Source organism: Scyliorhinus canicula, chromosome 19, assembly GCF_902713615.1.
Source record: "Scyliorhinus canicula chromosome 19, sScyCan1.1, whole genome shotgun sequence".
NCBI lineage: Eukaryota > Metazoa > Chordata > Chondrichthyes > Carcharhiniformes > Scyliorhinidae > Scyliorhinus > Scyliorhinus canicula.
The window spans coordinates 11,634,395-11,651,356 of record NC_052164.1 but is presented as its reverse complement, the minus strand read 5'-3'; the positions used below and the strand labels follow the sequence as shown (position 1 = coordinate 11,651,356).

General features: G+C 46.2%; 1 protein-coding gene across 4 annotated transcripts in view; it reads right to left on the bottom strand.

Moving 5' to 3' along the window:
* Window positions 1-3,714: 3,714 nt before the first annotated feature.
* LOC119954462 (gasdermin-B-like) overlaps window positions 3,715-16,962 on the bottom strand; it is a 67,630-nt gene continuing 54,382 nt past the window's right edge. For all 4 annotated transcript variants that reach the window (XM_038779684.1, XM_038779685.1, XM_038779686.1 and 1 more), the window contains 3 exons: window positions 9,330-9,528; window positions 6,834-6,907; window positions 3,715-4,334 (listed from right to left, as the gene is read on the bottom strand). In XM_038779684.1, coding sequence (XP_038635612.1) covers window positions 4,059-4,334; window positions 6,834-6,907; window positions 9,330-9,528 — 549 coding nt within the window. In that variant the 3' untranslated portion in view covers window positions 3,715-4,058. The remainder of the gene's footprint in view (window positions 4,335-6,833; window positions 6,908-9,329; window positions 9,529-16,962) is intronic.

Below are 16,962 nucleotides of genomic sequence, written 5' to 3'. Positions count from 1 at the left end.
TGATTCTCTCAGCTTTCTAGTTCCTCTGCAAATCTGATGTAAACTGGTACAGGTCTGCCTGCTGAAAAGTGAGCAACTCTAGATCTGAATCACATGCAATGTTTCTGTAATTTCTTCCTCTTGATATTGGAGGGTTGCTTTCAGTTCTCCTATAACCTAGACTTCTATCTGCCCTGGCCTGTCCAGGTTTTTGCACGATGGCTGACAACAGCATCTTTCCAACCATAGTTCAGCATCAGAAAGAATTTAAATTGCTGCACCTTGGTCTAATGTAAAAGTCCTCTTTCTCCCTGCTAGGATATTAGCACTCCAGTAGTTCTCACTTGCTTCCTGGATCTCTCCAAAGAACGATGCTTCAGCATCATGATCTCAACTACTTCATGGATCTTACCGTCTTCTGAAGGCTTCGCTTTGTGCATATTCTGTACAGGTTCCTTGCTGGGAACACAATCTGGTCCATTTTTCCACATAAATGGAATTTAGCCTCTTTGCCTGGGCAGATTTCACATCTGTGTTTTTTGCTGCCACACCAAATAGTTAGCTGGGGCTGTTCATAGATGATCTTCCTGTCTCGCTTACTTAATTATGACAGCTTTTCATTTTTTTACACTTGGCTTACTTTACTGAGCCAGTTGCTTTTGAGATAGGGATTTGCCTGTCAGCTCAAACCACAATTCAATTCTGTTTCCTGATCTTAGCTTTTCTGTTTTGTTGGATTGCCTTTGCAATCATCTCTTGATTGCAAGTAGTCAGACAGGACATCATCAAACACTCTCACAACGATTCTGTCTTTGGTCAGTTCATCTTTCAAGCTGCCATACTAACAGTCGGCTGCAAGGCTAAACGGGTCATTTATGAATGCGTCAATATTTTCCCCTTGACAGTGGATATATTTAAATTTAGCCTGATCAACAATGATATTCTTTCCCATTTTGAAGTACGTTTCAGGTGCTTTTTTACTTCATGTTACGTGGCCTTCTCCTCATCAACATCCTGCAGATGAGTATATCATCCGCATAGTCACCATTGCATATAACAGCGCACTGACCTGCTCACAGTTCAACTTCACAATCAGACACAATAAAGTCGTCATTGTCCCAGATGACCATAGGCTGCTTTACCTTTTTGAAGGGGAGAGCTGACTGGTGATGAGTAAACCTGAGGATCACCACACCTCAGGCGAGGTGCAAGGTTGAGAAGGCAGGGCCCACATGAAAAATTAATACAAATATCTGGTAAATCTCTGACTCCATTTTGGCCATGATTTGCTTGTTTAACGACAGTGACTGTCTCAAAGCATTCAAGCAATAGTAGGGACTTCCATCACTATTTTTCATACTCTGCCACCTCAGCATTTGGACAGCGCCTTCCAAACATGTGACATCTATCACTTAGGATGGGGTGGTAGTGGTTAGCACTGCTGCCTCACGGTGCCGAGGACCCGAGTTTGGTTCCTGAACAGAGTTCAATTCCGGACCATGTGGAGTTTGCACATTCTCCCCGTGTCTGCATGGTTCTCACACCCACAACCTAAAGATGTGCAGGGTAGGTGAATGGGGGGATTGGCCACGCTAAATTGCCCCTTAATTGGGTGCTCTAAATTTAAAAAAATCTATCACTCAGGACAAAAGCAACAGATGGGAACATCATCGATCCAAGTTTTCTCTCCCCTCCCCAAAGTCCCGAACCATCCTGGGTTCTGTCGGATTGCCTTTCCGTCCTGACTTGGAACTATATCACCGTTCTTTCACTGCTGTTGGCACAGGGCTTTCCACAGTAACTTCAATGCAGTGTTAATGTACGCCTACTTGCGAGAATAAAGATTATTAAATTAAAATTAAAACACCTGGAGCTCCCTCCGTACCAGCACTGCGGGTCTTCCTACAGAAGGCACCACCTTCAATTAGGGATGGGCTCTAAATTCGGGCCACATTCACATGTTTACAAAACTGTAACCTGCTTCCAGTAGGCAGCTAATTTGACATCGGGATGAAGCTGCCCCTTGTGAAAAATAAAAAAAGTCTTTGCCGCCTTCTTGAGGAGATGAAGGGCTTTGTACCTTTTATTAAATCAATCAAACAAACCTGGCTCGGTATCAGCGTCTGGCCATCGGAGTCAACCTCCTCCACAAGTATCGCGGAACGGGATTGTTTAAAATCCTCGAACCTAAAACGGGCGCGCCACCGCATTGCCCGTCGACGCTGCAGGAGGAAGGAATGGCGCCGGGCGGCCGCCGGATAGCCCGGGACGGCAACTCTCCCGCCCGCCGGCAGGCCCGGCTGTGCGCATGCTCACACTCTCGCCGCGCATGCGCGCGGTGCCGGCACTGGCTCGCGCGTGCGCAGACACCGATCTGCCGTCTCCCACGTCCCGCTCACCGAGAGCACGAGGCTCGCTCCCCGTTTCGCTCCTGTGCCTTTAAAACGCAAAAAAAAGGACGTCGAGCTACCAAATTCATAGCTTGAGCATCTTTGGAATCTGGACTCCAATACAAAGTTTAATTAAATTAACAGGGCAAAGCTGGGGGGGGGGGGGGGGGGGGTTGGCTTACAATGGTTGGAGTGTTGTTCTCAATGTGATTGGGAATTTTAAGGCACAGATGCTTGTGTGCAGCGATTTATTTAGTAACTGGGGCTGATTCTAGGGGGAGATCTCATGGCACAGTGGGTAGTGCCCTCTCCCCCCCCCCCCCCCCCTACCTCCAAGCCAGTAGCTCTGGGTTCAAGCCACACCGCAGGATCTGATGGCCAAGGAAGATGCGCTCATAAGGCAGCCACAAGGTTGAGTCTCAACATGCAAAATCGGTGTGGTGGCACAGTGGTTAGCGCTGCCATTAACACTGCAATGAAGTTACTGCAAAAAGCCCCTAGTTGCCACATTCCGGCGACAGAGAGAGAATTCAGAATGCTCAAATTACCTAACCTGCACGTCTTTCGGGACTTGTGAGAGGAAACCGGAGCACCTGGAGGAAACCTACGGAGACACAGGGAGAACATACAGACTCCGCACAGCCAGTGACCCAAGCCAGGAATCAAATCTTTGACCCTGGTGCTGTGAAGCAACAGTGCTAACCACTGTGCTACCATGCCGGCCTTTAAAACCTTGCTTTTTCACCAAGCTTTTGGTCAAGTAACCTAAAATCGCTTAGTATCTGTGTCTGGCTTGCTATGCTGCTGTGAACTCACTTGGAACATTTTTCTACGTCAAGGTGACCTCTAAAGGTCACTTTAGAGTTACCTTTACAACAAGTTAACTTGTTGTGTGATTACTCTGATTAAGCAATGCAGCAAGTCATATGTTCTGACCAAATCTTTTCTTTCTCAGCCAACATCATGTAATCTGGACGTTATCATGTTGCTGTTTTATTTTTATTAGCTTGCTGTGTGTAATTTAGCCATCGCCTTTTCCTACCACAGTCCAAAGTGTGCAGGTTAGGTGGATTGAGTATGGTAAATTGCCCCTTAGTATCTAAAGGTTATGTGGGGTTGCTGGGTTACAGAGATAGGCTGGAGGCGTGGGCTTAAGTAGGGTGCTTTTTCCAAGGGCCGGTGCAGACTCGATGGGCCGAATGGCATCTTTCTGCACTGTAAATTCTATGGTTCTATGATTACAATAGTGACTATACTTCAAAAGAATATAATTGACGGGAAGTTTATTTGGAACATCCCATGGTGGAGGAAGGCTCTGTGGAATGACATTTTTTTCTTTCACTCATTATTGTGAGAGAAAAAGACTTTATTCAAGCAAATTAACAGGTAATACAACACAATACAGTAAACACTACCCAGTTTACGATAGCACAAGGGATTGACTAAGATGTATCCATTACAGTTCTACAATATAATTAGCAAGCACAAGCCAGAAATGATCACCTCGGCATCAAAAAGGAGGCAAAAAGAGAGTAGGTGAGGACGTTACCATCGCTGTCACAAAGAAGACAATGTCTTCTGTAGACTGATAAGAACAGGATGCAGCTTCAAATCAACAAGATGCCTGGAAAGAGAAGGGTTATATCGTGATGAATCATGGACAACTGATCAGAATCACTTTGCATTTAGTCAGGTAGCAATAGTACTGAGAATGTACAAAGCAACAAAGATGTGATAAAACAGATCCTGTAAATCAGAATCAATATCATATGAGATTGAAGCTGTTTCTCTCTTCAAGAGAAATCCAAAGTCTTCCAGGATGTCGTGTGTAACTTCAAACTCTTTATCTGTGAGCTGAAGGACCAATGTCTCCAGAGATTCCTCAGTTTCCTGTACATTTGCAGCTCGGTCTAGTTGCTTTATAAAGTTTCTTGACGTTAAACATCTCTCCTCAATCTTTGCCATCTGGATAACCAATGAGAGTAACATTTACAATGTAAGCTGTGATTCTAATTAAATACAAAGAACAGACAATTCAGTGTTTAACAGTTCCTCCCCTCAAAAATGTAAAGGCTTAGCTCATTCTAAATGTCTTACCCTCTCAGGTTTCTCCACTCCTTCTGGTGGGGTCTGTTTCTAGAGGCCAATTCCACCGATACCAATAGCTTCCCAATATCCTCCACAAATGAGCCCTCTTCATGTAGGATAACTATTTAACTGTGGAAGGCATTGCTGAATTTGCCTAACATAACATTCCCACAAATACCTTCAGGCAGAGAATGATGGATAGCGAATGGGAGCAAGTTTTCTGGTTCAGGTTCACAGATTCAATTTAACTCTTTTTAGATTGGGCACATGTGACACCATGGGCAGGATTCTGCCGTAATCGGTGGGGCAGGCAACTCCGGCGGGATGGAGTGGCGTGAACCACTCCTGCGTTGGGCCGCCCCAAAGGTGAGGAATCCTCCACATCTTCAGGGGCAAGGCCCGCCCCGGAGTGGTTTGCACCCTGCCGGCCAGCGGGAAAGGGGCTTGGCGCCACGCCAACCGGCGGCGAAGTGCCTCCACAGGCCGGCGCGAGTTTGCGCATGTACGGGAGCGCCGCGTGTGCTGGCGTCATCCCCGCGCATGCGCAGAGGGCTTTGTTTCCACACCGGCAATGGCGGACTGCTACCGGCGCTGGTGCGGAACAAAAGAGTGCCCCCACAGCACAGGCCCGCCGGCGGATCGGTGGGCCCCGATTGCGGGCCAAGCCACTGTGGGGGCTCCTCCCGGGGCCAGATCCCCTTGCGTCCCCCCAAGAACTCCGGAGGCCACCCGCACCGCCAGGTTTCGCCGGTAAGGGACCTACTCCAATTTACGCCGGTGGGACTGGCAAAAAAAGGGCGGGACTTCGGCCTATCGCGGGCTGGAGAATTCAGGCAGCCCCGGGGCTCATTGAGTCCCCACCATTCTCGGAGGCGGGTGGCGCGATTCACACTGGGCCGATTTTTGGGGGGGCTGGAGAATTTGGAGGACGGCGGGGGCCGGATTCACGGCGACTCTCAGCGATTCTCCCACCGGGCGGGGGGTTGGAGAATCCGGCCCCGTAAGTCTGAATTTTATTTCAGACTCTTGCATACATAGGGATGATTGCAGCCTTCATGAGGACCCAGTACTCACTCTTGAATGTTGTGGATTCACAAAGGGTTGACAGTACTACAGAAACACAACACCCATAATAGAGCACATGCTTCACTGTACCAATGAAGTACTGGCTGCATCTTTCAACAAACCTCCTATCAAATCATAGGTTGGTAAAATAATTAACAGTGCCGTTGCTCCGCCAACATCTTTTATATTTGAATCGATTACAAAAGCATTAGCCTGTATCCAATTCAGCAATAATACAAGTTTGCCGTTCTGAAGGTTGCAAATCAAATACCCCGAATGTCGAATCTACCAGGGTGGAAAAGACTCGGAGAAAAGATGAGATTAATCATAAAGTAGTCAATGGGTGGCTCAGATTTCAAAATCCTATGCAGCTTGCAGGAGGAAGAACGTCTTAGCGAGTTAAAGTGTGCAACAGTTCCAGAATCAGGGATAGAAAGCGAAAGAACAGGAGAGGGCGTCAATGAGCCTTGAATTCAAATCACAGTTGGGAAACAAGGAAGAGGTTGCTTGTAAGATGGCAAGTTTAGAATTTACAAAGAACATTTCACAGCAGCTTTGATCACAACCGTATTGATTAACCGAAACGACACCAGATAGTGTCCCTAACAAAATAAATTAGAAATGTGTGCTGTTTTGTTTCGGAGGTCTTCAGTGAAATAGTATCTGTTCCTGAAGTGAATCACATTCTGCACTGATTAACTTTGTGTTGTGTTTACAACAGATAAACACAGAGAACAGGCACAGAGTTTGATTCATTTCAGTTTAGATTTTCTGCTGAAAGATTGATCTTTTTCTCTATATAACCCATTGCCATAGTCAAAGAATTTCTGGGGATTGAACTAAGACTAAAAATAAGTCAATTACACCCCTGGAAGCACACAACCTGGACAGAATAATTGTCTCAGTCTCAGACTAGTTCATCGTGTCCAGAATGGCCATCAAGTGAGACTATTAAACACTAATGCATCAAATTTACATAGATAATTGACAAAAGAACACAACATGAGAAATAACTGTCACCAATGTTACTGTATGGGTGTGCTTAAACAATCCTGTCAAATTCTGGTTTTAATATCTGTTAAAGTACAGAACAGTTAGTTACAAGTTATTTGAAGATTTGTATAATAACATAAGTGACAGTAATTTCTACCCCCTGTACTTGAAACTATTGAAACAATTCTGATATTGTAATTAACTCCATTCAATTACCTCTGTTTTAAGGAGCCTTGAATTTCAGATCCTGGCCATCATCCAGAAATCAAGCTAATTCATTCTCTTTCACTTCAATCAATAACAAAGTATATTTCTTACCAGCTTTAACTGTATGGGTAAAATCTTCATCTCAATACTAGTAGCCAATTGGGTGACAGTGTCTGGATGAAGTACTGAAAAGGAAACAGAACAATTCAGACCACCTTATGTTGAAGATTCCCACTGAGTTGCACTTTGTATGTTTGAACAACAACAGCAAATATGTATTTTTTAATGTTGCTTTTAACATGGTAAAAATCAGGAACATGTTTTAGTGAGCCACAGCGTTGCTTGACACCTGCCTGGCTAGAACCATAGATATCCAGCTCCAGCAACAATTCTGCATTAGTCTGGATATACACATGTGTGCAGCTCTTTTAATAAACAAATTTGAATGTTTAGAGAGCAGAAGGGGGTAGATATTTAAAATAGGGTCAAATAGATGAAAAAGAAGTGCCTCATAAACTCATAGATGTTCAAAGCACATAGGGAGGCCATTCAGCCCATCATGTCCATACCGGTCAACAAAGAGCTGAGTACACCAATCCCATTTTTCAGGACTTAGCCCCATAGTCTTGGAGGTTACAGCAGTGCAAGTGGATATCTAAATACTTCTTAAATGTAGTGAGAGTTTCTGACTAAACCATCCTTTCAGGCAGTGGGTTCAAGTCTCCGATCACCCTCTGGGTGAAAAGGTTTCTCCTCAACTCCCCTCTTAGCCCTCTACATCCGAGCTTAAAACTATGCCCGCTGGTTATTGACCCCTTTACTAACAAAAAAAGTGCCTTACTATCCACCCTTTCTGTGCCCCTCAAAATCTTATACACCACCATCAGGTCCCCTCTCATCCGTTGCTGCTCCAATGAAAACAGCTCCAAATTATACAAAATTCCTCAGAACTCAGTCCCTGAAGCCCAGGTAGCATCCTGGTAAAACTCCTCTGCACCTCCACCGCATCCCCCCCCTCCCCCCCCCCTCCCCCACCTCCAGTGCAATCACATCCTTCCCATAACGTGGTGACCAAAACTGCACGTAATACTCCACTAGCCAGCCTAACCAGTCTTTTATACATTTCCAAGTGTCAAACAAACTTTGAACACATTGCGAACTGGAAAGGGCGGCACAGTAGCACAGTTGTTAGTACTGTTGCTTCACAGAGCCAGGGTCCCAGGTTCGATTCCCGGCTTGGGTCACTGTCTGTGCGGATACTGCACCCGGGATACTCCCCGGGTCTACATGGGTTTCCAGTAAGTGATCCGGTTTTCTCCCACAAGTCCCGAAAGACGTGCTGTTAGGTAATTTGGACATTCTGAATTCTCCCTCAGTGTACCCGAATAGGTGCCGGAATATGGCAACTAGGGGTTTTTCACAGTAACTTCATTGCAGTGTTAATGTAAACCTACTTGTGACAATAATAAAGATTATTTTATTTGACACTGGCCTGGACATAACCTCCATGAAATGTCAAACTGATCAGTGTTTGTCATCCTCCGCCAGCGAGTTTCGTTTGAGTTCACTCTATAATAATAATCTTTATTATTGTCACAAGTAGGCTTACATTCACATTGCAATGAAGTTACTGTGAAAATCCTCTGAGTCAAGTCAAACCGTGCACTGCACTGTCAGTGCAAAATGGAAGTGCCTCCACATCAAATATAAACATGCAGTATGAAATGAAATGAAAATGAAAATCGCTTATTGTCACGAGTAGGCTTCAATGAAGTTACTGTGAAAAGCCCCTACTCGCCACATTCCGGCGCCTGTCCGGGAGGCTGGTACGGGAATCGAACCGTGCTGCTGGCCTGCTTGGTCTGCTTTAAAAGCCAGCGATTTAGCCCAGTGAGCTAAACCTGATACACCACACATGTTGAACTCTGTGGTAATGTCACACCAGCATCCATCTGTTTGTAAAATACCTTTTGAGGCAGTTTCACAAAAACCATAAGACAACCAAAAAAGTTGGATCAGAATCTGTTTGAAACGGCCATGTTCAAGACTCCCATTCTCCAATCTGTCCCTTGTGCCTCTGCTTCACATGACTTACTAACATGGTCAATTGTTTAGGGTGTGATTCAAAGTATCTCCCTCTCAGTGTTCAACAAGAGTCTCTATTTGGAGTCTATTGTTGAAATATCTTCACCTACACTGATAGGTTTGACCGTGAAATAATCTATTGTGACAGATCACAGTCTAGGTCAGCATCATGAGCAATGAACTAACTAGATCTGTTAATATTACTGTCAGCTGTTTTATAGAATCAAAACGATAATGTGCATTTATATAGGACCTTTAATATGATAAAATATCCAACTCACTTCACAGTAGCCTTATCGCAAACAATTTTACACTGAGCCAGAGATGTTGGCATTAGAACAGGTGACAAAACGTTTGGTCAAAAAGATAGATTTAAACAATATAATAAAGGAGGGAGAGGTCGAGAGACTGAGTGGCTCAGAGAGGGAATTCCAGAGTTAAGGGTCTAGACAGCTGAAGGCAGAAGTTGATTTGTTAATTACGCTATGAATAAGTATTGTTGAAATACGTTTTGTTCTATACCATTGAGTGACTGGAAGAGAATGGCTACAGTCTTTATCATTCCATTCTGTTGGGGAGTCAAGGTGAGGGACTGTCCCGATGGATCAGCCTTCCGAATTCCCAATAAATCCAGCAACCTTTCAATACTTGCTCTGTTCTTGTCTTCCATCCGATTCAACGCTTGGAGATCAGGTTGGAGACCTTCGTGCATCTGGTAAAGCTGTGAACATATTGTGGGTAGGGGATGGAGTTAGAAAAATATAAACTTTTGTGTACAGAGGGACAAGGGATATTGTGCAAGAAATTACAACATTTCCAAATAAATGTTCACTGTTGGCATCTAGCATTCTTCAATAAGGTGACCAAAGCCACAATAAGTCCAAAGATGTGCGGGTTAGGTGGATTGGCCATGCTAAATTGCCCGTAGTGTCCTAATTAAAGTAAGGTTAAGGGGGGGGGTTGTTGGGTTACGGGTATAGGGTGGATACGTGGGTTTGAGTAGGGTGATCATGGCTCGGCACAACATTGAGGGCCGAAGGGCCTGTTCTGTGCTGTACTGTTCTATGTTCTATAAAGCTCCCCAATCCTACTTCAATCCTGGCCCTGCGATTACCTGCTTCAATACTGGCCCTGGTGAGTACCTGCTTCAATCCAGGCCCTAGTGATTTCCTGCTTCAATCCTGGCCCTGGTGAGTACCTGCTTCGATGCTGACCCTGGTGTTTACCTGCTTCAATACTGGCCCTGGTGTTTACCTGCTTCAATACTGGCCCTGGTGTTTACCTGCTTCAATACTGGCCCTGGTGTTTACCTACTTCAATCCTGGCCCTGGTGTTTACCTGCTTCAATACTGGCCCTGGTGTTTACCTGCTTCAATACTGGCCCTGGTGTTTACCTGCTTTAATACTGGCCCTGGTGAGTACCTGCTTTAATACTGGCCCTGGTGAGTACCTGCTTCGATGCTGACCCTGGTGATTACCTGCTTCAATCCTGGCCCTGGCGATTACCTGCTTCAATCCTGGCCCTGGCGATTACCTGCTTCAATACTGACCCTGGCGATTACCTGCTTCAGTCCTGGCCCTGGCGATTACCTGCTTCAATCCTGGCCCTGGTGTTTACCTGCTTTAATACTGACCCTGGCGATGACCTGCTTTAATACTGACCCTGGTGAGTACCTGCTTCAATACTGACCCTGGTGATTACCTGCTTCAATACTGACCCTGGCGATTACCTGCTTCAAACCTGGCCCTGGCGATTACCTGCTTCAATACTGACCCTGGCGATTACCTGCTTCAATACTGGCCCTGGTGTTTACCTGCTTCAATACTGACCCTGGTGAGTACCTGCTTCAATACTGACCCTGGTGATTACCTGCTTCAATCCTGGCCCTGGTGATTACCTGCTTCAATCCTGGCCCTGGTGATTACCTGCTTCAATACTGACCCTGGCGATTACCTGCTTCAATACTGACCCTGGCGATTACCTGCTTCAATACTGACCCTGGAGATTACCTGCTTCAATCCTGGCCCTGGTGTTTACCTGCTTCAATCCTGGCCCTGGCGATTACCTGCTTCAATCCTGGCCCTGGTGTTTACCTGCTTCAATACTGACCCTGGCGATTACCTGCTTCAATACTGGCCCTGGTGATTACCTTCTTCGATGCTGACCCTGGTGATTACCTGCTTTAATACTGGCCCTGGTGTTTACCTGCTTCAACACTGGCCCTGGTGTTTACCTGCTTCAATACTGGCCCTGGCGATTACCTGCTTCAATACTGACCCTGGTGAGTACCTGCTTCAATACTGACCCTGGTGAGTACCTGCTTCAATACTGACCCTGGTGAGTACCTGCTTCAATGCTGACCCTGGTGATTACCTGCTTCAATCCTGACCCTGGCGATTACCTGCTTCAATACTGACCCTGGTGAGTACCTGCTTCAATGCTGACCCTGGTGATTACCTGCTTCAATCCTGGCCCTGGTGAGTATCTGCTTCAATGCTGACCCTGGTGATTACCTGCTTCAATGCTGACCCTGGTGAAAGAGAATTGTAAGGTCTAAAAAGCTCAGGACAGATGAAGCCCTTGAAGAATATAAGACAAGTAGGAAAGAAAGTAAGATAGGAGTTAGGAAGGCAAAAAGAGTCATGAAATGTCTTTGGTAAACAGGATTAATGAAAATCCTAAGGCGTTTTATACAAATGTTAAGAGCAAGAGGTTAGCCAGAGAAAGGGTTAGTCCATTCAAGGATATTGGAGGGAATCCACCTGTGGAACCAGAGGAAATGGGAGAGACACTAAATGAATACTTTGCCTCAGTATTCATCAAAGAGAAGGACTTGGTGGATGAGACGTATAGGGTAGAGTGTGTAGATATTCTGAGTCATGTTGATATTAATAAAGAGGAGGTGTTGGGCATCTTAAAAAGCATTAAAGTAGATACGTCTCCAGGGCCTGATAGGATATACCCCAGAATACTGCGGGAGGCAAGGGAAGAAATTGCTTGACAGTAATCTTTGTAACTTCATTGGCTACAGGTGAAGTTCCAGAGGAGTGGAGAGTAGCCAATGTTGTTCCATTGTTTAAGAAGGGCAGCAGGGACAATCCAGGAAATTATAGGCCAGTAAGCCTTACGTCAGTGGTAGGGAAACTATTGGAAAAGATTCTCAGAGATAGGATTTACTCACATTTGGAAACAAATGGACTTATTAGTGATGGACAGCATGGTTTTGTGAAGGGGAGGTTGTGCCTCACTAATTTGATCGAGTTTTTTGAGGAAGTGACAGAGATGATAGATGAGGGAAAGGCAGTAGATGTTGTATACATGGACTTCAGTAAAGCTTTTGACAAGGTACCTCATGGTAGACTGGTACAAAGGTGAAGTCACATGTGGGGCGGGATTCTCCGCCGGTGGGATTCTCTGCCGGCGGGATTCTCTGCCGGCGGGATTCTCTGTTTCGCTGGTGCCCGGGGGTTTCCCGATGGCGTGGGGCTGCCCCACAATGGGAAACCCCATTGACTGGCTGGCATAATGGAGAATCCCGCTGGCGGGTCGAGGCCAAAATGAGGCACGGTGGGGCACAGAATCCAGCACGGGATAAGAGGAGAGCTGACAAGTTGGAGACAGAACTTGCTTGGGCACAGAAGACAGAGGGTAGCAGTAGAAGGGGGCTTTAGTGAATGGAAGGCTGTGACTAGCGGCGTCCCACAGGGATCAATTCTGGGGTCTTTGCTGTTCATGGTGTATATAAATGATTTGGAAGAAAATGTAGCTGGTCTGATTTGTAAGTTCGCAGACAACACAAAAATTGGCGGAGTTGCAAATAGTGAAGAGGATTGTCAGAGGATATAGCAGGATATAAACTGTTTGGAGTCTTGGGCGGAGAAGTGGAAGATGGCGTTTAATCCGGACAAGTATGAGGTAATGCACTTTGGAAGGTCCAATGCATGTAGGAATTACACAATAAATGATAGAACTCTTGAAAGTTCTGACAGGCAGAGAGATCTGGGGGTGCATGTCCACCAATCACTGAAAGTGGCAATGCATGTGGATAAGGAAGAAATTGCTTGACAGTAATGTTTGTATCTTCATTGGCTACAGCTGAAGTTCCAGAGGACTGGAGAGTAGCCAATGTTGTTCCATTGTTTAAGAAGGTCAGCAGGGACAATCCAGGAAATTATAGGCCGGCGAGCCTTACGTCAGTGGTAGGGAAACTATTGGAAAAGATTCTTAGAACAACAAATTGTTTTTAAAACAATCCTCTGACCTCACAGCCCTATTCATCACTTGAACTTATTAAATTAGTTTTGCAACTTCAAAGATGTGTGGTGAATAAATAGCCATGAGGCAGCCAATCAATGACCACTCTATCACTCCCTATACTCGAGGACTGCTTGCAACGATGCTGCTCTTTCTTTCTCAAACACTTAAACTGAGATATTACTCCAAAGGCTTCAGCCAAAAAGACAGTTGACAATTTTATGAATTCCCAAGCAGGCCAAACTCCCATGACAAATCCAACCCAATTCCCAATTCGTAATCCCAACATGACCTCAGTCTCACTGGCAACTCACACACTTACAAGTAACCAACTAATAATAATTAGTGTCACAAGTAGGCTTACATTAACAATGAAGTTACTGTGAAAATCCATGAGTTGCCACACTACTGCGTCTGTTCGGAGAATTCAGAATGTCCAAATCATCCAACGTTTTTCTGACTTGTGTTAGGAAACCGGAGCATCCGGAGGAAACCCACGCAGACACGGGGAGAACATGCAGACTCCACACAGACAGTGACCCAAGCCAGGAATCAAACCCGGGGCCCTGGCGCTGTGAGGCAACAGTGCTAACCACTGTGCTACCATGCCACTCAATGTGCAGATTACTATGGGAAATGACATTATCGGTGTTTTAAAACATGAATGAGATCAATATAACCTCACAAGGCTGGTGGAGCAAATGGAGGAGTTTAAGAGGTGGGACATGCTGCCGCTGTCTTTGGCGGCTAGGGTGCAGTCAGTCAAGATGACGGTGCTCCCGAGGTTTCTGTTCCTGTTCCAGTGCCTCCCCATCCTTATCCCGAAGGCCTTTTTCAGGCGGGTTAACAGGAGCATTAAAGGGTTTGTGTGGGCACACGGGAGATCCCCGTGTTCTTGGAGCGGGGCAGTGATGGGGGGGGGGGGGGGCGGGGGGGGGCTGGCGTTGCCCAACCTCTGTGGGTATTATTGGGCTGCCAACACAGTGATGGTGCGTAAGTGGGTGATGGACGGGGAGGGGGCGGCATGGTAGAGGCTGGAGGTGGCATCCTGTGTGGGTACGAGCCTGGAAGCGCTTGCAACTGCACCGCTGCCGCTCCCTCCGACGAGGTATACCATGAGCCCGGTGGTGGCAGCTACCCTCAAGATTTGGGGGCAATGGAGGCGGCACAGGGGGGAGGTGGGGGCCTTGATGGGGTCCCCGATATGGGGGAACCACCGGTTTGTTCTGGGGAGAATTGATGGCGGGTTCTTGAGTTGGCACAGGGCAGGTGTCAGGAGGCTGGGAGACCTGTTCATAGACGGGAAGTTTGCGAGCCTGGGTGAGCTGGAAGGGAAGTTCAGGCTCCCCCCCGGGGAACACCTTTAGGTACATGCAAGTAAGGGCGTTTGTCAGGCAGCAGATGGCGGGGTTCCCCCTGCTGCCGCCGCGTGGGGTTCAGGACAGGGTGCTCTCGGGGGTGTGGGTTGGAGATGGGAGGATCTCGGAGGTGTACCAGGTGATGCAGGAGGTAGACGAGGCCTCGGTGGAAGAGCTGAAAGATAAATGGGAGGAGGAGCTGGGTGAGGAGATTGAGGAGGGGACGTGGGCCGATGCCCTAGAAAGCGTGAACTCCTCCTCTTCGTGTGCGAGGCTTAGCCTCATACAGTTTAAGGTACTGCATAGGGCTCATATGACCGGGACAAGGATGAGCCATTTTTTTGGGATCGAGGACAGGTGTATTAGGTGCTCAGGGAGCCCAGCAAACCATGTCCACATGTTCTGGGCATGCCCAGCGCTGGGGGAATTTTGGAAGGTGTAGCAAGGACGGTATCGAGGGTGGTAGGATCCAGGGTCAATCCAGGCTGGGGACACGTAATATTTGGGGTTGCAGTGGAGCCGGGAGTGCAGGAGGCGAAAGAGGCCGGTGTTCTGGCCTTTGCGTCCCTAGTAGCCCGGCTGAGGATTCTTCTCCAGTGGAAGGATGCGAGGCCCCCAAGCGTGGAGGCCTGGGTCAACGATATGGCGGGGTTTATTAAATTGGAGAGGGTGAAATTTGCCCGAAGGGGGTCAGTGCAGGGGTTTTTCAGGAGATGGCAACCATTCCTAGATCTCCTGGCAGAACGGTAAAAACAAAAGGTCAGCAGCAGCAGCAACCCGGGGACGGCTGTTAATTTATTGTTTCTCTTTTGTATTTACGGCGGGGAGGGGTTCTGTTTTTTTTTGTTCTTAGAATTTTCTGTTATTGTTTTCTTTTTTGTGAAAATGTGAAAATTTGAATTAAAATTATTTTTTTTTAAAAATGAATGAGATCAATAACATACTGATGTACTGACGTCAACCAAAAGATATGGTAATAGAACGAAAGTGGAGTTCTGGTACAAGATCAGCCACATTGAATGGTGTAGCAGGCTCAAGGTGTAACAATATGTATGTTGTGTAGGTTAACAATGTCATGATAATACTACTCATCACCAGATGGGAACCAAGGGCAGTCATATTAATATTGATATTAATATTACTCCACAATATTATATGACTCGTGGGATTCTGGGAGAAGGTGTTTAGGCATGAGATAGAGCAATTGTGTATTTGAGAGTTCTGCAGTTAGAGATAGCATAGTTTAATTTAGTAAACTTATACTTTAGGAATATGTATGAATATTATTTAGTAGTGTTAATAAATTGAAATTAAAATAAATGAAATGAAAATCGCTTATTGTCACAAGTAGGCTTCAAATGAAGTTACTGTGAAAAGCCCCTAGTTGCCACATTCCGGCGCCTGTTTGGGGAGGCTGAGTACGGGAATTGAACCCGCGCTGCTGGCCTTGTTATGCTTTACAAGCCAGCTCTTTAGCCCACTGTGCTAAACCAGCCTCTGGTTAATAAAATTTGTTTTGTTGGTGAACACAATTTGATGTTCTTTGTTCAACACTACGCATCCAAGCATCCAGGTAAAAAAAAACAGAGAACATCACATGGTACCTAAACTAGAACAGTAAGGTTTAGGGGGAAAGAAAAATTCTCTGTTCGAAGAAAGAAAAAAAATCTTGCAGAAAAAATATCTCAATCAGACTCCGATCGCAACAACCAGTCGCGTCGGAAAAAATTACCCAGTCGAAGTTTCATGGAAGGTCTTCAGACTCCAAAGCCATTCAGGACATCGGGTAAAGTAGATGGCAAATGCAAAATTTGGAAACAACAGTTTGAGCTTTATCTCTCAGCCTTGGCCCAGTGGTCAACAAAAGGTAGCGCTGTTCCTCACAATGGCTGGACCGCAGGCTTTAGAAATATATAACTCATTTCGAGAATGAGGTTGAGAAAAAGAAATATGACAAAATCATAGAAATGTTTGGCAGACACTGTTAGCTGCAAATTAATGAACCGTTCAAACGATATATATTTCAAAAAAGAGTTCTAAAAGCAGGTGAGACTATTGATTGTTTCATTACTGATGTCAGGCTCAAAGCGAAGACCTGTGATTTTTCAATATTATTAGACTCCATTCTGCGTGATAAGATTATATTCGGGGACTTCCGGTGGCGGCGATGCGGAGCTAAGCTGCACGTTCGGCAGCTCCCGCTTTCTTTGGACTTTCGGGCTCTTTTAAGAGCCCGCAACGGCGGTGTTTTGACTTTTCCCCGGGGGGAAACACAGCCAGTGTGCCCAGCGGCTGGTGGATGAACTGGACTCGCAGTGGAGCGGTCCAAAAGTCAGCTTTACAGCAGATGAAGGCAAGAGGCAGAAAAAGCAAGATGACGGTGGGCGGGGAAGCAGCAGCAGCGTGGCAGCAGTGGGCGCGGGAGCAGCAGGAGCTGCTTCAGCGCTCCTTCAAGGAGCTCAAAGCTGAGATCTTGGAGCCGTTTAAGGCCTCGCTGGACAAGCTGGTGGCGACTCAGATGTCCCAGGCCGTGGAGGTTCGG